Source organism: Erinaceus europaeus, chromosome 13 (genome assembly GCF_950295315.1).
Source record: "Erinaceus europaeus chromosome 13, mEriEur2.1, whole genome shotgun sequence".
In the NCBI taxonomy this organism is placed as follows: Eukaryota; Metazoa; Chordata; class Mammalia; order Eulipotyphla; family Erinaceidae; genus Erinaceus; species Erinaceus europaeus.
The window spans coordinates 14516051-14539599 of NC_080174.1; the positions used below are offsets into that span (position 1 = coordinate 14516051).

Consider the following 23549-nt stretch of genomic DNA (forward strand, 5'->3'; position numbering starts at 1 on the left):
ACTCAGGCTCATTATTGAACTCGGTATGACTTTAATTCTCTCTTCTACAGATGGGGCACAATATCGTTCTTGCAAATCTGCTGCAAGGGCGCTGTGACCTTTGTGGTGCCCCATTCTGCCAAGTCCATTGTCCCTGGAAGTGGACCTCAAATCAAATGCCACAGTAAAGCCCATCTTTAATTCAAGATGTCACTGATTCTCACCTTCTCCATACTTAGTGTTCCCATTGATATTTTTTCCCTGCCAGAGTTGACTTTCCTTTTTATTTAGGTGGAGGGTGAGAGACAGAGAAGAGAGTTACCAAAACACTGCTCCTATTGTGAAGTTTCTGCCATGCAAGTGCTCCCATATAGTGGCCAGCGGCTCAAACCTCTGCCCTCTTACATAATCAAGTTTGTGTTCAACTGGTTGAGCTATCTCTTGGCTGTATCAATTAATTTTTTTGTATAGTTTTAAAAAAAACATTGAACTGATGCTTATTGTATGCACAAGATCCTGAGTTTGGTTTCCAGCACTGCATATGCCAGAGTGATGTTTTGGTTCTTTCTCTCATAAATAAATCTTTGGGGGGGGGGGAAAGTAACTGAATGGTGTGAGTCTATCTCTAGTTTGGCCCACCTTAATGAGAGGAGAATATGATATTCCTGACTCCCCCTGTATCCTTGTTTGTTGCACTTTTTCTCCTTAGTTTCAGAGCTGCTGTGACGGTCTTGCCACAGGGTGTCCTGCCACAATTAAGACATCACACGAGTCACTTCTTGATTCTGGAATGAGAATTTCCTTCAGGTTGTAATTATACAACACACTCAGGAAAGATGAGCTGACAAGGGTGGGTTCTAAAAGGCAGAGTAATTAAAAACCATGGCAATGCAGCTAAGTCAGATCAAAGAACTTGACAAATAACCACTGATTATTTGACAATATGAACATTGTATTGTAAATTCACTAAACAGGACTTCCCTCTGGGTCATATTATCACTATTCTTTCTTTTTAAAATAAAAAATTTTTCTTTATTTACTTATTGGATAGAGATAACCAGAAATTGAGAGAGAAGGGGGAGATAGGGAGGGAGATAGAGAGACATCTGCAGCACTGTATCACGACTTGCAAAGCTGTCCCTTTGCAGGTGGAGACCAGGGACTTGAACCTAGGTCCTTGTGCATTGTAACATGTGCACTCAACCAGGTGCACCACCACCCGATCCCTATCACTATTCTCAAGCTCCTAAGGCCCATAGGCATGGAAGAGGACTTGGGTTTTAAAAAAGACCTTGGGATTTCTTGAGGGAATATGGTGGATACAACTCCCCTTAGTGCACTGAACAACACTGGCTCTTCCACGTGCTACATAAAGCTGAGCTCAGGTTGGGGAGTTCATGGATGTGTTTGGTGGGTTGGGGGTGCAGTAGCATCTGATCATTCTTATTCCCGGTCACTTTCCTGACCCAGACAATTTAAGAGCTTTCTCTCTCTCTCTGGCTACTGTTTTCCTTCCTACACATAACCAACCAGAGGTCAAGAAAGAGGTGGAGAGAGGGATCCTAGCTCCAAATGGAGGTGAGCACTGAACTCAGGGGAAAGAGAGGGTTGATCTGAAGGTCTCAAATTAAGGAGGGTGAACTACGTTACTTTAAAAAAGTTTTGTTCCTGTTGGGAACACAGAACACCGAAGCACATAAACTTGCAAAAGCAAAATACATAATTAAAGTGGCCAGATTATCTTTCAGACTTTGTGAGGACTATGTGGGTTGGGACTGTGGAGACCCTGAACTCTAGCGGTGGGTGTAGTATGAAACTATCTCCCTGCCATTTGATAATCTTGTAAAGTATTATGAAATCACTAACAAACTAATATGACATTGAAAACATATATATTTTATTTATTAATTGGATAGAGACAGAGAGAAATCTAGAGGGGGAGGGAGATAGAGAGGGAGAAAGAAACACCTGTAGCCCTGCTTCATTGCTCATGAAGCTTTTGCCCTGCAGGTAGGGAAAGTTTGCCAAAAGTGGGAAAGAAAGCAGCACGTTTGATATAAGCTTAGAGTAGGGTGGCTGTCAAAAAGTTTGTGGCCAGAATCCTAACCTTCATTTGTGTGCAAAATAAAGAGTAAGGCAACATGCTCAAGTCTCAACCAATGACAGCCCAGCGATGGGTCAGAAGGACAGACCATACCGAAGCGAAGCCATCAATAGTCCACAAAATCACTACCAGTTTCTTCCACAATATAGTAGGCGAAACCAGACTGCGCAAGTACAGTGTGCCAGTCTACCAGGGTTTCAGCTTTTCCTGCCAACTTGTGCACATCTGTGCTGACTCACAAGACGTAGATCTCTTGTACTAACTGGACTGCAGGCAGGCAGGCTACCTCACAGAAGTCCGAGGAAGCCTGCATTTAGTAGAAGCTGCAAGCCAGAAATAAATCCTACATCTCGCTGCTAGATAAACTCTTCCCTAAAGTGAGTGTCTGGGAAAATGGTCACCCCCAAAGTAGCTTGTCTTGGATAGCAGCCTGGGAGAAGATTATTGACAAGCCTGGTAGAATGTAGCTATTGGCTCTGCTCACTATCTGGAGTGCTGCTTTTCATGGACATTTTTTTATGGGGGACAAAGATAATTTGCAGAGGGGGAGGGCTGAGGGCAACAAGGGACCTAGTATTTTGGGTAATCCCCTGCTCTTGCTGGGGACACAGACTTTTGTGAGGGAAAACTAGTGTTAATCCATCCCAGGAGGATTGTGGGCTTTTATTCTCTCAGCATGTGGGGGTGGAGGGTGGGACAACGTTTATCCCAAAGGCAGCTTTTAGTTTTTTTTTTTATTATTGTTTTTTTTAGACAGAAAGCAAGGAGGCCCAGAGTGAAAGAGCCCACAACACCCAAGCTTCCTTCAATGCAGTGGGGGCTGGACTCAAACATGGGGTGCACACATGGTGAAACAACAGGCTACCCCAAAGAGCTATTCCACAGGCTCACAGCTCTCAACAGTTATTTCTTTTTATTTATTTATTTATTTTCTTTTCTTATTTCCCCCCCACTGCTTTCCAGCTGAGCTGAATTCAAGTGATTTACTCAAGCACTCAAGTGAAATGAAATGGACCAACTGGGACTTGAACTTGAGGACTCTGCCAGTGCAGAACCCTTGTTCCAGCTAGTCAACTCCACTGCTTCAGGGTCTCAGCCTCCTCTTGAGTTGCGAGTTGCATCCTGAAGCCAGCCAGCTATGGCTGGTGTGGCCGGGAGGCTCAGGACCAGAATAAGAGGCGTGTCCCAGGTCAAGCCTGAATGTTCTGGCAGCTCCTCAGCGTCAGACAGATTGTTCCGTGCCTGCTCGAAGCATACAACGTCTGGCGAAAGCCAGATTGAAGATAACTGCACTCACACGCCAAGATTCCAAAAGGAAAAACTGAGCTCACATTTTTTTTTTCCCTGCGCATATTGAATTTTCTTTCTTCTCTTTTCTTCCAATCCTACTCCCTCTCCCCAGCCCCCAACTCTCCCTTTTCAATGGAATCCCCGTGTTTACAAATTGCAGTCCAAAATGCACAAGTGGTCAGCTCATGATCCCGTGACCTGGGGACATCTGTGGGCCTGGGTGTTCCTTGGGAATCAACAATGCTGGGAGAGCTGAGCCAAGTCTGCTGGAGGCAGCAAGGAATTCTCCAGTGAGCCAGCCCTGCGAGTGTTCAGGGCTGCACTCCTTCTGATCTTCCAAGAGCATGTCTGCACTTGCCTTCAACTACTTTTATGAGTTGCATTTAACTCGTGATTTCTGTTTTGTTTTTGTTTTTGTGGTGGGTCCATTTGAAACCCCTCACAGGAAACAGGACATAAATCTTCATTTCTCTACCTTCAGGAAAAAGAAAATTCTAACATCTGAGTTGGGCAGATGTGACCTGATGCTGTTGAGACAGAAAGAGCCTCTCTGTGTTTTCAGAGGACGGAGACAAATCTAGAACAAAACAGACATAGTTGTGTCTATCTCTGAAGACTGAAGTGATTGAAAACCAAAAAGGGCTCCCCTGTGTATCTGTAGGGGCCCACAGTTCTCTTTTCTCCAACTCTCGGGAGACCCACACAGGGAGGTGGCTTCAATGACAGGCGGTACTGAGTTTGCCTCAAAGTCAAGTCTAGTCTGGATAGGAGGTTGATGGTCGTATCAGTGTTTGAAAGTTTATTATTATGATTATTTATTGGATCAAGAGGGAATTCAGAGATAAGAAGAGAGACACTTGTAGCTCTGCTCCACCACTGGAGGTGGGGACTAAGGGACTGAATCTGGGTCCTTGGACATTTACCATATGCACTCAACTGGGTGCACCACTGCCCAATCCTGTGTTTTAGAGTTTTAATCTGGCCACCGCTCAAAAGATAAGTGAACCCTCCATGGAAAAATGTTAGCCTGTGATGTATTTGTGTCTCCTCTCTCAGCCTCGGTCTTCTCATCTGTAAACCGAGGGGCTGGACCAGATAACTCATAAAGCCCTTTGCAGCTCTAAGAATCTGTGATTGTAGGCTTGCCTCTTCTTAGCTGAGGTCTAGTTTTTCTGCCTTAACTGGTCTGTTTTACCATAAAGTCCATGTATTCAAATCCTAGGACCTGGTACTTTAGAACATGGGGACTACTTTTGGAGATGGGGATTTTACACAGGTAAAGTACAGTCAGGTCTTTGGGGTTGGGCCTTTATCCAAAATGATTGTTATTAGTATTAGCATTAAATTTATTATTTTTTATTTATTGGATAGAAGTAGCCAGAAATTGAGAGGAAGGAAGAGACAGAGAGGGAGAGAGACAGAGACACCTGCAGTACCACTTCACCACTCGCAAAGCTTTCCCCCTGCAGGTAGAGACCAGGGGTTTGAACCCGGCTGGGTCTTTGCTATAACCTGCACTCAACCACGTGGGTCCTTAGCGTTTATGAATATTGACAACAGGATGTCGGTCATATGTGATTCCATTGCTCTCAGCTGAATTTTTTTTTTTTTTTCATTTCAGACAGGGAGCTAGAGATGGAGTGACACAAAACATGGACATTTTTATAAAGTGGGGTGGGGGGGTGACTTGGACACAGGCATGATCAGGCGCTGAAGGAAGAAGACCTTGCGTCGACATAAGTGAAGGTAGCCGTTTACAATCCAGCAGGACAGCATCCTTGGAAGAAACCAATCCTGGGTCATAGAAATACTTCAAGGCCTTCAAGAACAGGATTTATATGCCTTGTCATCCCAGGTTCAATCCTGCCATAGGCCAAAGCTGAGTTCCTCTCTGTCATAACTATAAGCACATGAGAGCTAGTGAGATAGGATTGCTAGGACGACGACTGCTTTGCCACACGTGTGACCCAGGCTTAAGCCTCTGGCCCCATTGTACCAGGGGAAGACTCGGTACTGTGGTATCTTTCCATCTGTCTCTGCCTGAAAAAAAACTGACCCAGAACAGTGAAGGCCAGCAATGAGGAAAATTCTGAATGAGAGGCTGGTGGTAGCTCACCCAGTGGAGTACACATGTTGCAGTATGCAAGGGCCTGGGTTAAGCCCTTGATCCCTACCTACAAGAAGAATCCCCCCCTTCCCCTCAGTTTCTCTCTCAATCCAAAATAAATACATTTTAAAACATTGAGTGAATTAATCTTTTTGTAAAAGAAGGAGGATGAGGAAGAAAAGGAGGAAGGGAGGAGGAGAAGGAGGAGGAAAAGAAACCAGCCCTCACTACACCTTGCATCAGATTTCTAGCCTCAGAACTATGCGGAGTAAATCTCTTGTGTTCTGTTATTTAGTCCATGTAACTTGGCTGTGACAAGACAGACTTTTTCCCCTCCCTCATTCACCTAAATAACACTTATTGAGCCTTCAATGAAGGGAAGACACATCTTCCTCTCACAGGACATTCACATTAGGACCCTCAGTCATGGAGGGGCAGACTGGAACTTTGCATAGTGCTGGTACAGGCTTTGCTGCAGAGGTGGTGATCAGGCCATCCTGGATGAAGCAGCCACCCTCACCTAGCCCTGGTTCAGGCTTCTGCAAAGGCTTCCTGACAAAAGAGCAGGTTCAAGAACTTGACAAACTGTATTCAAGCCAGCACCCTGAAAAGGGCCAAGATAGAGGTGTGGGAGTGGGGTAGCTAGGTATATGTATCCCACAAATGGCTAAGTATAGAAAGATTCTATTTTTCCTTCAGAAACCACCTATGAGCTTCCTGATTTATTCCAGTGTTAGGCTATGCAGATTGAAAATGTGAAAGAGCTGTGTGTATTTTTCTTAATATTGGCTTTAGCCTACAGTAGGCTTGTCCTTTGCAGGATCTTGGAACAAAAATCAGTTTCTGGTGCTCAGGGTGGTATGGGTAGCTGCTCAATTGGTAGAGCACAGGACTCACATATCTGGGTTTCAGGATCGAACCCACATGCATATACTGAAGGAGTGCTCTGGTTTCTCTCACTTTCACATTAAACTCTAGCGCAGGTGAAATAAATGAAATAAATAATTTCTCTACGATCGGCTGTAAAGTAAATCGCTCTAGTAAAATAGACCCTCTTTATTTTTGTTGAGTGAGAATTTCTTTTTAAATTTTATTCATTATCTTTAATGAATAAAAAATTGAGAAATTGTGAGGGAAGGAGGTAATAGAGGAGAGAGAAACAGACACCTGCAGCTCTGCTTCACTGCTCGTGAAGCTTTCTCCTTGAGAAGGTGGGGACCAGGGGCTCTAACCCAGGCCCTTGAGTATTGTAACATGCGCTCAAACCAGATGCACCACCACCCAGCCTCCTAAGGAGAATTTCTTAGTCAGTTTTTTAATTTTTTCACAATCGGATCACCATTCTGCCTTTGAAGAAATACTGCCATTATTTATACAACTCACTTAAAGTCAAGTCACATACTGTTTAAGCCCAAAGGTAAACAACCCACTTAAGCAGAACTTCAGATCAGATGAGAGAAACTCCAGCTGGTAGGAATTCCATCCAAGTTTTGTTGTAACGCTTTTGCTCAGTGTCAAGCATTGGGTGACCAGGTTCTAGAGGTACAAATGCAGTGAGGAAGAAGGGTTGGCCCTGACTACTTTGCTGTTGGGAGACTCCTCTGGATTCACACTTGGGCCTTATTATTGCAGAAAGGGGTTTTTCTTTCATCTGTACTGAGCTGAGTTAAGATGGGGTCAGAATGTGCCCAACATTTAAACAATATGAAACTTCCTCTTTTCTGGAAGTTTCATTCAATTCTGCAGTGGAAATTTCTCAAGGAGAATATCCTTGGATCACTGCTCAGTTGGGGGGGCTAGAACCATCTAGATTTTGAGATGTTCTGAGACAGAGAGAGACGTGGATGAGGGCTTGAATACACAGCAAGAAAGGTGGGGTGGGGTCACCTTTCTTCCCTACATCACCTGCAGTGAAGAAATTGCTATTAGGAGTAATGTATTGAATGAAGCACCTTACACCAAAGCTGTCAGCTATTTAGTGTTTATTACACAATGAAATTGACAAGTCACCATCTTTTTTGTTTTTACTTGATCCACTTATAAGAATGAGAGGCTGTAGATTCTCAAACATCTTTCCAAAAAGAAAAGTCATATTTTGAGGAAAACCCTTGTCCAATTAAGAAGGTTGTGAGTGCTGAGTGAAACTGCAAGCACTTTTATTTCCAGCTATCAACAGAATGGGGGGGGGGGAGATAACATGTATATTCATTTATTTATACGGGCAATGAATAAGTTAAGGAACACTTCATCTCAAACACAGACTGCTTTTTATTTTTGCTAAGCTAATGTTTCAGTTCCATATATATTTTCAAATTTCCATCAAAGTCACACTAATTTTTCTTCTTCAAAAAAAAAAATTATAGCACTCAATGAAAGTAGACTGTAAGTTCATAATAATCATTCTCCTCTTAAAAAGCATCCATCAGACCAAAATAAAAAATCCTTTTAGGGTGGGGGTATAGCATAATGGTTATGCAAAGAGACTTTCATGCCTGAGGCTCTCAAGTCCCAGGTTCAATCCTCCACACCACCATAAGCCAGAGCTGAGCAGTGCTCTGGTAAAAAAAAAAAAAAAAAAAAAAAAATCCTTTTAACTAACTCCTTCCTGAGTAACTAAAACCTTGGAATGTGCTGAAAGGTTATAATAAATAAGACAGTCAAAGATCAACCAGCTTAAAATGTAATTTTTTTAAATTAAACTATGTAAAATGTACAATATATTTCATGAAGTACAAATTGTATTGGGCTCAGGGCCAAGAAAACAATGTTGTGTGTGATAAAGGAAGGGGCAAGGGAAACCTTGCCTTTTAAGAGTTAAGGAGTTGTTGGTTGGGACAAAAAAAACATGAAGAGCCCACAATCTGCATCTTTTGCTGAGATGCTAAAATGCACACCACTGGCCATTAAATATCTTTGAACGCACAGGTAGAAGCACTCAAGGGTGTGCGTGTGTGTGCGTGTGTGTGCGTGTGTGTGTGTGTGTGTGTGTGTGTGTGTGTGTGTGTATGAGCAACTGTCCTGATGTTCTGAGAACACTCAATCAACTCAGCCTTATTTTCAGATAGTGAGATTGCACAGGGTGGAAACTCATTCTCATTCCTTAGAAGCAACTTCCTAGAAATGATTCATACTAGGCCAGACTGTAAGTTCTTGTTATGAACTTCATAGCTATTCTCTGGGTTGCATTTTTTTTTTAAGTATGTCTATAGTTGGGCCCTGCTCTCTTGAAACAGGACAACGGACATTTCCTCTTCTAAGGACATTCATTTAATCACTTCCCGGCCCCCAGTTTCCAGAGGCAGAATCGAGCCCCACAACTGGCCCACTGTTGGCCTTAGTGCTTCTGCGGTCCCAGCTTTCAATGGACTCCTGCAGAGTAGAACCTTCTTAATGTATCTTATGATTAAACAGCTTTAGTGCACATTCAATAGGTTCCAAATGACTTACTCTGTACTTTGGCTACTGTCCAATTTTAGTAAACGGAGGAAGAATTCCAGAGAGACTTGGTGTCTGAAATGTAGGATATGTAGAGCTTATGCAAAGTCAAAAGTCCTATTTCCAGTAAGTTTTCCTAATTCCCATTTTGCTCGTGCTCTAACAGGGGCTGGTTCACAGGGAGGCACATTTTGGAAGGAGACAAAAACCTGTCCTCAGTATCCCATCTGCTCTTATATTATCTACCTAGGAGAATGTGGATTTTTTTTTTCAGGAGTGTGTAGTAAAATGGGAAAACATTTCCCAACACAAAGAAATTGATTTCTGGTGATTGAACCCAGGCACCAGGGAGAGATGGCAAGTAGTAGAGGAAGAAGGTGGGGAGAAGAGATATTTTTGGAACTGCTGGGCAACTATGCAGCTCACTTTGGGGACAGCCAAAATCTCTGAGTAAGTAGATTTCTCCTCATAAGGCTGAAAAGGCAACTTGTACTCAAAGCTCTTGCTTCTTCTCTTTTTTGATGTCCCAGTAAGAGTTTGCAGATGGAGCAACTTCCGTAAGAAATTGTGATTGCAGTTCCATTGCTTTTAAGGGGTGAGGAGGTCAAAGCTACCATGTACCATGACCTTGGCTAGGGAGTGTGTCTGATGGGGTATGCATCATTAGCAGCCAGGCTTAGGACTACTGCCACAGGAGTCAAATGCTAATGATCAACTGCTTCTTGGATATGCAGTTAAAACAATGTAGGGGAAAGAGGTTTTTCATAGTGGGAGCAAAGGACAAGCCAAGTCATTTCCCTGATGCCACGTGTCCTCCAGAGATGTGCTGTCTTACCTGTATTTTCCCTTTCACAGTGAACACATTCTTTCCCCTGCCATGCTTCTGTGAAAGGTTTCAGAATGGTGCTGGGAAAAGGAATGTCTCCATGAAGTTGCCATGCGCTTTGACCTTGAGATCTGTTTCAGGTTCTGGGAGCCTGAGACATAGTCAAGCCCACTTGTTGTCTTAGAATAAATACACTTCTCTGTGGGAAATGCCTCCCACCCTCCACCCCAGATGAGCCAGAAGAATAATTCTACCCAATGATCTACTGTATCTTCTTTAACCTTGAGGCTACTAGCTGGCCTCTGGAGTGGTTTCGTATTTCTGCTGAAATAATACAAGCCTGGGTGTTTCCTGCCAGTGAGGTAACAATCTTACAAGCCATCAAACAAATGATCCCTTATTGGGCTAGGGGTTGCACCCCCCCCCTTTTTTTTTTCATTATGGCAAGGTGTGAGGGTTAAGAAGCTATTTTACAACAAGATGCCTTGCAATGGAACCATAGAACTGATAAGGACCCATGGATCCCGGAACAATAACAACACAACAACAACAAAACATAGAATGAAACTAAACCCGCAAAACCGGGCATCTCCCATGACCCCCACACGTGGGAATGTTTGTTCTTCTTCTTTTTTTTTTAATGCATCAGAGCATTAATCCAGTCCCTTCAGTTTTTTGTTTTTTTTTTTCCCCAAACAAAAACCTTTCTGGAAAAGGGACAAAGCCATCGGACGTAGCCTCAGTGCTGGCATCACCTCTTATAAATATCTTCCAGCCACTTCTCGTCGTCCTGCTCCTCATCGTCCATGGGCTCCTCGGTTTCCAAGGGGGTGGGGATGAAGAACTGGGGCCGCAGGGGGGGCTTGCTGACATGAGACTTGAGGCCGAACTTGCGCTTAAGCAGGTGGAACTGCTGCCTCACATAGTGGTAGAACTCGTACTCATAGCGCATGCGCTGGTAGAGGATCTGCACGGCCTCGGGGGAGGGGACGGTCTTCTTCACGGTCACAGTCATGTTTCCAAGCTTCCTGTGCTCTGCAAGAGAACCCGGGCTGCGCGTGAGCGACAGTATGCACTGCATCGGCTTGGAGACCCGGGGGTGGGATGGGGGGGTGAACCCTAGATTCCTTACAGACTAGGGGTGGCTCCTAAGGAGAAAAATAGAACCTCCAAAGAATGGAACAGGGGGAATGGCTTCCAGTGACACTGGGCGAGGCCGCGCCGTATTACAGGAACTGCTACCAGCATCCGCCGAGGAAAACTAAAGCACCTCATAGATCCTGTTCATGGAATGTCAACTATGCACTCTGATCACAAAACAATCGTTAACTGAAAGTTGTACCTTCTTCCTAACGGTCAAATCGACCTACTTTTCCTTTCTTTCTTTCTTTATCCTTATATATTTTTTCTTTTTAACGCCCTTATTTATGAGAAAGGAGAAGAAACAAACAAACAAACAAACAAAAGCAAACCAGACATCACTCTAGTACAGGTACTGCCAGGGATCGAACTCAGGATCTCATGCTTGAGAGTCCAATGCTTTATCCACTGCGCCACCTCCCAGACCACTGTCTTTATATTTTTTCTTGTCTATCTTTCTTTGTCATTTTATTGGGTGGTTTACAGTACAACTGTTGGCATATGGGGACAATTTTCACCTCCCTATGATAGGTGTCTGTGAAACACTCACCCCCCCCCCAACTTAGGTCCTGTTTCACCATCACACACCAGTGTCCCAAAGCTCCTTTCCCCACTCCCAAACCCTCTCTCTGCCTGCCTTCCCCACAGATGGGTGGACCAAATAGACCACTAGCTCTGTCAAAAGCAATAATAAAAGCCAGAGCAAAAAGAACTTGGCCATATTCATGTTATTAGCAATAGCTAACTGACTTGTCAAGAGATAGTGACCATGCCAGCTACCTTTGATCCTTTGTGGTGTATTTTTATAGCAACAGCTACCACCACTGAGAACTATGGTGTACCAGGCACAAAACCAATAATAACCAATGATAGCATTTAATCTTCACAAGAAGCCAGCGAGTCACATTGTCGACTAGGGCACTGAGGTTGAGCAAGACTCTTGACTTGTTACACACCGTGTAGCTGGAAACTGGGAAACTCTAAGGAGGGTTCACATGTTTACCAAATGCTGTGCTATTTCGGCTATAGAAAAGCCAATAACTATACCATTATCCTTAACTTATTGCTCAACTAGATGCCAACAACATCATGGCAGTCAATTGCTGAGCTCAGGGCTAGTATTCAGGTTGACACAGAGAAGATCTCTGGGGAAACCAGGAAGCTGGTATCTGAGACAAAATAGCTCTTGTGTCCATAATTTAGAGGAAGAAAAGGGGCTGGTGAATCAAAATGGACTAGGCCATCTCTGGAACCAATCAGAGAGGCCATCCCCATAGAATCAGCAACTAGTACAAACATCACTACTTGGAGAGCTTCTCAGCTCTGGGAACATTTACTCGGGCAATTTATACAGTTTCAAGTTGCCATTGTGCTTTTCTAGTAGGAAAGGTGATCCAGTCAGAAACTGACTTAAGATCTACAGAATCTGGTAACAGTCAAACTTCTTGTAGTGACAAGAATCTAACTTCCACATTGCTCTCCATCAAGTCAGCTCTGGTGTTCCCTCTCAGATCCCCTCGTGTTGACTTATTTTATCCAAATTTAATAAGGCAACAGAGGTTTCATGTAATATTTACACTTGATATGATTGCAATTGGCATTTCCAATCAGTCTGTAGCCACATGTAACTTTAATACCCCGATAAAAGGGTTTGTGCTATTTGGTAGAATTAATCAGAACAGGCAAGGGAGATTAAGTCCTGTCTTTGCTAGAGAACTCTACAGATGGAGCAGATTTTCAGTGTAAGAGCCAATGTAATTGTTTTGTTTTGTTTTTACTTGTGGATATAAGATAAAGTTTTGCAAGCTTCTCATTTGATTCAACATTTGCTGAATCACAACATAGACAAAAGTGCTGTTTTGGGGGGTTGGGCGGTAGTACAGCAGGTTAAGTGCACATGGCACAAAGCACAAGGACCGGCGTAAGGATCCCGGTTCCAACCCCCGGCTCCACACCTGCAGGGGAGTCACTTCACAGGCGGTGAAGCAAGTCTGCAGGTGTCTATCTTTCTCTCCCCCTCTCTGTCTTCCCCTCCTCTCTCCATTTCACTCTGTCCTATCCAACAACGAATGACATCAACAACAACAATAATAACCACAACAAGGCTACAACAACAAGGGCAACAAAAGGGGAGGGAAGGCCTCCAGGAGCAGTGGATTCATGGTGCAGGAACTGAGCCCCAACAATAACCCTGGAGGCAAAAAAAAGTGTTGTTTTTGTGATCAGAGAAGTAGAGACTCAGATTCAACCAAAACAGGTGGTGAATCCTCAGCAACAGATCAAGTGTCCCCCATGCCGCTACCCCCCAGTCAGTCCATCCTCCTTAGTCTCCTTAACCTCCTTCCTGGGTCTCCTGTCTACACACAAGGGACAGTGACAGCTGATTCTTAGAAGTACCAACTTTTCACTAAGCTTCAGGTTTGCATTACTACCCAATTCTTGCTTCAAACATCTACTCCTTCAAACATCTTCACACTTTCATTCTACTTCTTCTCTTTTCTTCACTGTCAACCGTCCCTTCTCAACCAGCACCTTCTCAAATTTGAGCACTCAAAAGAACTCACATCTACCCCCTTTTTAGAGAAAACTCTTGTCTTTATGTAGCCCCTCCCCCCATGTTTTATCTCTTCCTCTCCTCCATCATGGCCAAGCCTCTTGAATAGCTATCTGAGAACTGCTATCACCAAACTACCAGCATACTCCAGAGTACACTCATCAGAACCTGGTCTTTGTCCTCACTCTTTCATCCCTGCTCTATTCAAACAACTCCTGCTGCCTTGTTGAGAACTCTGAGGCCATTTCTCAGTCTTTCCCTGACTTCTCAGCACAACTTTACAACACTGATGGGCACATCCACCATCTTAAAATCTCCTCTTCCTGTGGCATCTATCACTGCAATGGGGGGGGGGGGGGCTGGGTGTTCTGGTTTCTTTCTGCTTGCTGCCTTCTATTCTCTTTAGCTAGTTCTCTTTCTTTGCTCATCCTTTCTTTTTTTTTTTTTTTTTTTTCTGCCACCAGGGTTATCACTATGACTTGGTGTTTTCATGATGATGCCACCACTCCAGGTGGTCATTTTTTTTTCTTTTTCCTTGCTGAAAGGTGAGAGAGGGAGAGAGAGGCAGAGAGAAAGAGACATCTGCAGTACTGGTGTTTGTACTACAGCACAAAGATTTCCTCATCTCCCTTCCTTCCTTCCTTCCTTCCTTCCTTCCTTCCTTCCTTCCTTTTTTTTTAATTACCTTTAGTTGCTGCGGCTTGGTGCCAGTGCTATGAATCCATCACTTCTGGCTGCCTTTCCTTTTCTTTTCATCTGCTAGCACAGAGAGAAATTGAGAGGCAAGGAAGAGATAAAGAGAGGGGGGAGAAAAAGACCAGTTGTGAAGCATCCCCGCTACAGGTGAGGAGTGGGGGCTCGAACCTGGGTCTTTGCACATAGTGCTATGTTCGCTAAACCAGGTGTGCCACTGCCTGGCCCATATCTTTTCCTTTCTTTACTCATTGGGTCCTATCAGCTGACCCCTTTGCCCTTTAGTTTGTTTGTTTGTTTGTTTGGTTGGTTTTTACTGCTGTGACACTAAATGAAATCATCACAGCACTTTTTGTCTTTCTGTTTCCCACAAGTTGCCAAATTTAATACAAAGATTAAAGATAATGCCAAAAGGTTATGTCATGGTCAAAAATAGGAGTGTTTGTTTGTTTTTTAACAGGAAGGACAAGAGATTTGGATTCAGCCAGCACTGACAGTGAATAACTAACATGGGTTTGGGTTATGACTTACCTGTTACTTTAGTTAACATTCCCAGTAACCCTGGGAGCTGCCTTGGCCCTTATTTTGCATATGGAGATTAAATGATCTACCTTAGGTCACATACCTAGTAAAAAGCAACTGAGCTGGAATCTGAGCCCTGGTCCCTACTTCTGTTGAGGTCTCTAAGTACTGGAACAAACCAGAGGAGCTTTCACGAGCCTATAGAAAATTATCACCTACGTGTGCAAAGACTAAATGACAATTTGCCTTGGATCACTGGTAGGGATTTTTCAAAGTCATATTTCAAAGCCACATGGTTATGCATCTTACTGTACAATAATCTGTGCTATGGAAAAGTCATCCCATGGTGAAGTGACCCACATTTTTGCAAAACACCAGACTTCCCCCTCCAAGCAAAACAAAGCTACGTGAACCATGGACTCAGCCTCTCTCCGGATTGCCAAGATAGCAGTTCTGGAGGAAGCTGTCAGGCATTTTTTGAGAAGGCTGCTAATTCAGCCGAAAAGCAACCAGGCTTCACAAAGTTAGATGGATGATTCGCACCCTTTGGGAAGGGAAGAAGCCTTTATTAGGTAGGCATATACTTCTAGAACCATTTAGAAATGACGCCCTGCCCCCTGTGAGCATCGTTTGAAAGGAGCAGGGACTGAGAGAGGATTTCAAGGGCCTCATGTTTCTAGTGCTCACTGGTGAGTATCTCAAAAGAGATGCTGTAGAGATGCTGTCATCTGCCTGTGGAGAGAGGTGACACATGAACCCCCAAAGATTACTCTGAGAGACCCTGAAGGTGTCTCCACTGACTATGCACCCCTAAAGGAGGGTGGAGAACAATGGAGTAGCTCCCCACTTAAGGTCCAGAACCTTTTAATAACAAGTTTTCTAATACATCAAGAATTCCAGGTTACATAGGAGCTGACTCAGTAGGAAGCAGGACAAACAGTGGGACTTGTGTCAAAAGCACTGAGGTGGAGGAAACAGTATTAAAACCTCTAAATAGTCCAAATCTAAACCAAGTATCTAAGTCACCACTATATAAGAGAGTAGGGGAGTCAGGCAGTAGCACAGTGGGTTAAGTGCATGTGATGTGAAGTGCAAGGACCGGCATAAGGATCCCAGTTCGAGCCACCGGCTCCCCACCTACAGGGGAATCGTTTCACAGGAGGTGAAGAAGGTCTGCAGGTGTCTGTCTTTCTCTCCCCCTCTGTCTTCTCCTCCTCTCTCCATTTCTCTCTGTCCTATCCAACAACGACATCAATAACAACAACAATAAAAAAATAAGGGCAACAAAAGGGAAAATAAAGAAATAAATAAAATTTTAAAAAGAAAGTAACCGATTCACCACAGCCATATGCATTCTGAATACCTTTGCACAGCCACTATTGGATGTTTGAGGAGTCTGCAGATAAGTTTACTGGGAACAGAGTCCTCCAGGTGCTGGGTTAGCTGTTAAATATGCATCGAGTCTGAAATCATGAAATATCTAGTTGGAATGTGTGGTTTCAAGAGACCAATCAAAGTTCCCTCATTAAATACGGCAGGATAAGAACAAAGTCTGAGAGTGGAGTGGTAAGCTGCTTGCTGTTTGGCTGGTAGTGTGTTTTCTCTCTCTGGAAACTGGCTTAGATGTAAGACTCGGTCTACTTCAGATGGAAATCTAGGTGGCTGGTTTCTCTCAAAGTGAGGCAATATCCTTTTGGAGTTGAGCACACAGCCACTTCTTTCAGAAGCCAGCGTGCTCCAATTTGTCTCAGATCCCAAATGCCAGTTTCTTCTTTATGTGAACTGTCTGGTTGCTGGAGAAATTGGAGCTTTATACTTCTAAGAGTAGCTTTTGAAATTCTGGGTTTCATAAACCTAAACAATACATGTAAGTGCTTTGTGTCAAAATTAAAGTTTCAATTATTTCTCCTTCACGGTCCCTTTCTGTCTCCCCCTACCCCACAAATGTTTATTGAATAACTGCTCTGCACCTGGCCCAGGAGTTACGAGCAGTGAATGGGACATTCTCATGAGCATCAATGAGTAAGTACTTTTGAGAGAAGGAAAATAAAGAATAAACATTGGGTTGGGGAGTTGACTTAGTGATATTGCACAGACCTTGGGCTTATTGCCCCTGAATCATATTAAACAAACAAAAAAGAAAAGAAAAGAAAACAGCAGAAGGTAGATGATGTGAGGCCTGATGGTGGGTGGGTTGTATCTGTGAGGTACAGATATTAGCAGGTAATGACAAAGATAATATCTGAGGTGCTCATTAGAAAATTCCCAAGAAAATTCCTCTAGGGTGGGGCTCACTTTTCCTGCATGCTTCTCTCAATGCATACCAAATGAAATTACATCCACTGATCCCAACCTAATCAACGCAACAAGTACCACCTCAGCCTGCTTCACTTCAGACTGTGTCCAGAGACGTCAGGCATGGAATGTCAACCCTTCACCCTCATTACTTGGGTGAGACCTTTCCTTTCATAATATTCTCTAATTCCATTCCAGGAGGTTCACTTCCTAACAAAGTCCCAAAACCTAGATATAGACCAGGTCCCATAAGATAGAGAATATGTACACATGTCTCCATAAACTAGGGCAAAATATATACCTGAAAGCAAAAATACACAATAGTCTGTAGTGAGTCAGTATAAAGTTCATAATGAAATAGTGTCTACTTAGACTTCGATACCCTCCTCACCTACTTCCTATTACAGTTCTCTCACTCACTCCAAAGCTAACCTCATCAAAGCAAGGACTGCAAAAGCTGAATAAGGGCAAGAGACTGGCATACTTTAACAATGACTCTTTAGTCACTATCAGGCCACTCCATCAGCTGGGGCCATTGTTGGGGAGCCCTGAGATTCCCAAATAGACACAATAGGCCTAGACCTCAAATAAATCCCTCTCTCCATTGTTACTGGTCATCTTTATCAGGAACAACACAATAGATCCCTTTGTGGGCCCCCATAGGACCTTGCCCTCAACTTGGATCAACAATGATAGGAAATGTTCCATCCTCTGAAGAGAGGCTGGACAATATACTCTATGCTACACCTGAGGAAGAAAGGTCCTGATATTGGAGCAGCTTGGAAAGTTCCTACTTATGACCACAGAATGTGAGCTCAGATCTACAGGGATGCAGAGGTCACATAGGCTCCTAAGCTGAATATGGGCCCCAGATCAGATCAAATCGATGGAGTTTACAATCAACAATATTTATACACCTTTCCCATATTTGGGAGCTACTCTTCCCTGATCCAGCTTTCTGGTCCTTCTGCCAGCCATGACATCTCCCCAGACAATAATTAGGATCCACCTGCATATCAGATTTCAGGCTCAGGCAAAAACAAACAAGTAAACAAACAAAAACCACTAGTATAGCCACAGGCTCTTTGGAATATAACTAAAATATGCCTACTAGCTATCTACAAAACAGAGACCCCCCCCCCCCACTCTTCACCTGCACTATTCCAGCCTTTAGGTCCATGATTGGTCAACAATTTGTTTGGCTTTGTATGTTAACTCTCTTTTCAACCACCAGGTTCCAGATGCAAGCAGGATGCTGAACAGACTTCCCTGGACAGACAACCCCACCAATGTGTCCTGGAGCTGGGCTTCCCCAGAGCCCCACCCTAAGAGGGAAAGAGAAAGAAGGCTGGAGTATGCTGGAGAAGCAACCTGTCAACGCCCATGTTCAGCGGGGAAGCAATTACAGAAGCCAGACCTTCCACCTACTGCATTCCACAAGGACCCTGGGTCCATACTCCCAGAGGGATAAAGAATAGGGAAGCTATCAGGGGAGGGGATGGGATACAGAGTTCTGGTGGTGGGAATTGTGTGAAGTTGTACCCTTCTTATCCTATTATTTAGTCAATGTTTCCTTTTTATAAATAAAAAATTTTTAAAAAATTCTCAAGATATAAGGAAAAAGAACTTTCTTCCTTTCTTTTCTTTTTTTTAAGTTTAGTGATAACTTTTCTTTCCCTTTTTAAAAATACCTGTCTCAGATCCCAAATGCCAGTTACTTATTTATTGGGTAGAGACAGACAGAAATTGAGAGGGGAGAGTATTTATAGAGTGACAGAAACAATGAGACACCTGCAGCCTTGCTTCACCAGTCCTGAAGCTTTTGCCCTGCAGGTGGGGCCTAGGGGCTTGAACTTGGGTCTCTGATCACTGTAATAATGTGCACCTAACCAGGTGAGCCACCGCCTGGCCCTTAAAAGGGGCCTCACTTCATTTCTAGTGGGACTAAAAATTAGTCCAATCCCTGTGAAAAACAGCCTGGAGACTTCTCAGAACACTAGAAATAGACCTATCTTATGGCCTGGCGATTCCTTTCTCAGGAATATAACCGAAGGAAGCAAAGACATCTGAAGACATCTACAGTGGCAGTGCAGGTAGTTAAGTGCACATGCTGCAAAGCACAAGGGCCAGTGTAAGGATCCCGGTTCAAGCACCTGGCTCCTCACCTGTGTGTGTGTGTGTATATGGGGGCACTTCACAGGCAGTGAAGCAGGTCTGCAGATGTCCATCTTTCTCTCCCCATCTCTGTATCCCCTCTTCTTTCAATTTTTCTCTGTTCTATCCAACAACAACATCAATGACAACAACAATAATAAAGATAACAACAAGGGCAACAAAATGGGAAAAATGGCCTCCAGGAGCAGTGGATTCATAGTGCAGGCATCGAGCCCCAGCAATAACCCTAGAGGAAAAAAAAAAGAGAGAGAGAGAGATCTATGTACACCTATATTCATATGCCCAACCATAGATAAGTGGCTGAGAAAGTTATAGTTTATATGCACAATGCCATACTCAACTGTTACACCTGATAGAGTTATCTCTTATACTTAACCTTGGATGGGTCTCGAAGGAGTCGTGTTAAATGACATAAACCAAAAAGAGAAGGACAAATACTGGATGATTTCACTGGAAAACAAAGTAAAACTTAGACTGATGTCGGTTATTGCACCAAAGCAAAGGATCCTGGGAAGGGAGGACATGGAGAGGGCCCTGAGGTCCTGGTGCCTGATGGGGGAAGAATCTAAGCTGGGAGTGAGACTGTTTACAGACACCTGTCACAGAGAAGTGAGGAATGGCACCCACACACAACTGTTACCCACCCCCCCAACACTAAAGTGATTTTAGGAAAAAAAAAAAAATTCCTAAGAGACCCATTAACAAGTAACAATCTACCTCACATCTAGACTTTTTTTCAGCTTCCTCTGGTTTTGTATAGTCCAGTGATGAGCTTTACTGTTCAGCTTATGCTATTTATTTATTTAGTTACTTTTTAGTATATGTACTGCCAAAACTAATATTCATTCTTACCTTTTTTTTTTTTTGAATGATGTAACTGGTTTTCTGCCCCTGACCTTTAATTAATAAACTTGTCTGACAAAGGGAGATGGTGGTTAGTTTCAGGATATTTTTCATTTACTCTCTTTTCCCCTATTTCCTTGTAAGGACTGGCCAAAAACACCCCCCTTCATTATTTTCTTGACAGTTGCAGCTAATTCCCTCAAAGTAACCATTGGGTTTGAGCTGAAATGATCAGAAGTGAAAATGCATGAGCATCAACCTCTGACCTTTCATGTGAATAACAGAATAAAGACCGTCTCTCTATATTTTTAAAGATACAGACAAACAGGCAGCAAGGGAGGGAGGGAAGGAGGGAGAGAGAAAGAGAGGCACCACAGCCCCAAAGCTTCCTTCAGTGTGGTGGGTGCAGGGCTTGAACCTGGATTGTACACATGGCAAAACAGCATCGCTATCCAAGAGAGCTATTTCACCAGCCCTGGGATCCCTCTTTCAAGCTCGGTGGCACTGCTGTTCTGTCTGGACTGCTTCCTCAAGTCTCTCAGAACTCGTAAAGGTCCCTTTAGTGTAAATAAGAAAGAAATCACAGACCTGCCCCGTGAAGTCCTCCTTCCCACCTCTCTTCATCTGTCAAACATGCCTCATGGAAAATTGACCCAGCCTGGCCCAGGGCCCAAGAAAACAATCTGGAAACGCTGTGTAAACTCAGCTGCCGCACTGGAGGATACAGGCCTCACTTGCTGACCTCGGAGATGGTTAGCCAGACGCAAAATAGCCAAAGCTCACCAGTGCCCATGGCCTGCAGGCCATAAGGAGGCTGGGTAGGGCTTGGCACGCCCTGCGTTGATCTAAGCGATCGCACACTCCACACTGAGGAGGAGCCCTGTCGCCCCAGCGATCTGGCCTCCTTTGAACTGGGTCCAGCAGACGTGCTGCACACTAGAACTGAGGAAGAGTTTCATGCCAACCAAGAGTGGCACCAGCTTTTAACCGCTGACAAAAGACAAACCTTACCAAGAGAAGGGTATTCCTTCTGCCATTTCGGGGGCTATGTGGATCCAACAAGAGACCTTGCCTTTTCAAGAAGTTCTCTTGGGGGGAGAGGTCTTAGAGATAGCTCAGCGGTAGAGTGCAGGACTTGCCTGTTTGAGGCTAGGTTCAATCCTGGGCACTGCACATGACAGAGCTCAGCAGAGCCAGGTTTCTCTCCCTGTCATAGAAAAATAAAATGGGGGGAGTCAGGCTGTAGTGCAGCGGGTTAAGCACACATGGCGCAAAGCGGAAGGACCAGCATAAAGATCCCGGTAAAAACCGCCGTGGCTCCCCACCTGCAGGGGAGTCGCTTCACAGGCAGTGAAGCAGGTCTGCAGGTGTCTATCTTTCTCTCCCCCTCTCTGTCTTCCCCTCCTCTCTCCATTTCTCTCTGTCCTATCTAACAACGACGACAATAATAACTACAATAATAAAACAACAAGGGCAATATAAGGGAATAAATAAATAAATATTTTTAAAAATAATAAAATGGTGCACCCAGTTGAATGCACACATTTTCATGTTCATGGATCTGGGTTCAAGTACCAGGTCCCCGCCCCCCCCCCACAGGGGGAAACTTAATGAGTACTGAAGGTGTGCTGCAGGTTTCTTTCTTCCCTCTCTCTCTCCCTCTCCTTTTTTCCCCTCTGTATGTCCTTTTCCCCCTCTATGTCCTCTTCCCCTTTCCAACTTCTCTCTGTCCTATCAAATAAAATAAAGGGGGGGGGGGAAGAAAAGAAAAAGCTTCTTAAAGAAAAGAAAAACAAGATGAAATAAAAGAAAAAAAGAAAAGGGAAGAAAAGGAAGCACACTGCCCCCCACCTGCAAGGGGAAAGCTTCAGGAGCAGTAAAGCAATGCTGCAGAACTCCCTCCCTCTCTCTCTCTCTCTCTTCCTCTCTCTCTCTCTCTCTCTCTCTCACACACACACACACACACACACACACACACTTTCCCTCTTGATTTCTGTCTCTACCCAACAAATAAAATAATAAAAAAAAAGCACACTGTCTAAAACAACTGTATTTTACCAACGTCAAGTTAGCCTGCAGCCTGCAGTTTATAGCACAGATGACAGAGGATCAAAGTCACAGTCCAGGTGGCTTGGGTCTGAGTTTGAGGGAAGCACCCTTATGTACAGCAGAGTCACTCCCACAGAACACCCCGCCCCCCCACGGCCAGGCGGGCTGCTCCCTGGGCCATGTGTACACGCAGTGGGTCACAGAGAGAGTAAACTCATTTCCTGAATGGCACAGGGAGGCCACACACTTCAAACACAGGCGGCTCTCTTGCAGCTGCCTCTGCCGGAAATGAATGTGTGTCACCGGGGCCTGGCGGGGGCGATTGGTGTTTGATTTGCCTCTGGGATGATGGATGGCATGCTATGGCCAGCTTCTTGGAGGTAGAGCAATTAGTGGGGCGAGTAGAACAAAAAACACTTCATGGCTGACACGCTGGTTTTATTGGGGGGGGGGCGGCTAACGGGGAGGACTTTTCTTTTTCGCACTTTGCTAGGTGAAATTTCTTTCTTAGATCGTGAAACAGAAATCACCAAAAAATCAATTGTGCTTACTTTGGATTTCAAGATCTTTGTTTTTTGGGGGGCACTGAGGGCACTGGCCACCTCTGGGAAGAAAGTCCCTCCCTCCCAAAACAAAACAAAACAAAACAAAACACCGCAAATGCTGGTTTTACGCCACCCCACCCCCCGAAATCTCAAGGAGAAGGCACCTCAGTAGAGGGACTTCCAGAACACTTCCTAGGCAAGCCAGGGTCAGACCTTTTAGCTTCTATGTCAGCACAGGTTGTTGGAGTGTAGAGGATGGTGCTAATGAGCTACTTTCTTGGCTGGCCAGTCTTTCTCCCCTCCTTCTCTCCCTTCCCTTCCCTTCCCTTCCCTTCCCTTCCCTTCCCTTCCCTTCCCTTCCCTTCCCTTCCCTTCCCTTCCCTTCCCTTCCCTTCCCTTCCCTTCCCTTCCCTTCCCTTCCCTTCCCTTCCCTTCCCTTCCCTTCCCTTCCCTCTCTCTCCTTCCTTCCTTCCTTCCTTCCTTCCTTCCTTCCTTCCTTCCTTCCTTCCTTCCTTCCTTCCTTCCTTCTGCATTGAGCATCAAGGAAACACAAAGCATGATTCCAGGGAATTAAAGAACCACCAGGATCTGGAAACACAGGCTCCCATCTCCATCGGAAAGAACAAGCGACAAGAAGAGAAACAAATGCAGGACTGGCCCAGCAACTCCTCAGACATCAGAACATCTCTACTTGGCAGCCAGTGGGAAGGAGGGCCTCTCTCCAAGCAAAGAGTCAGTGGAGGGAGGAGAAGGAAGGCAGGCTGCCAAGGGCTGGGCATGGAAGACCGCCTCTGTGTCTCTCTGCAGGGCCAGGAGAACACCTGACTCAACAAGCTCTGAGGTGGACAAACGACACCATGTGGGGAGCCTGGCGAGCACAGAGACGGCGCTGCGGGGATCTACAGTGATGTTTGACTCTCCCCCCCTTTTTTTTTGGTCTGCACTGATTTTTCTATTTCAGACAAAGAGGGAGAAGGAGAGGGAGGCCATTC

General features: G+C 44.5%; 1 protein-coding gene across 3 annotated transcripts in view; it reads right to left on the reverse strand.

Annotated features, from left to right (window-relative positions):
• UST (uronyl 2-sulfotransferase) overlaps positions 1-23549 on the reverse strand; it is a 426518-nt gene that overhangs the window by 35616 nt on the left and 367353 nt on the right. Inside the window, exon 8 of one of the 3 annotated variants that reach the window (XM_007516394.3) lies at positions 7446-10776. The exons of the other annotated variants lie outside the window; for them this stretch is intronic. Coding sequence (XP_007516456.1) covers positions 10493-10776 — 284 coding nt within the window. The 3' untranslated portion in view covers positions 7446-10492. Of the gene's footprint in view, positions 1-7445; positions 10777-23549 lie in introns of those variants that run through there. 3 annotated transcript variants of the gene reach the window in all.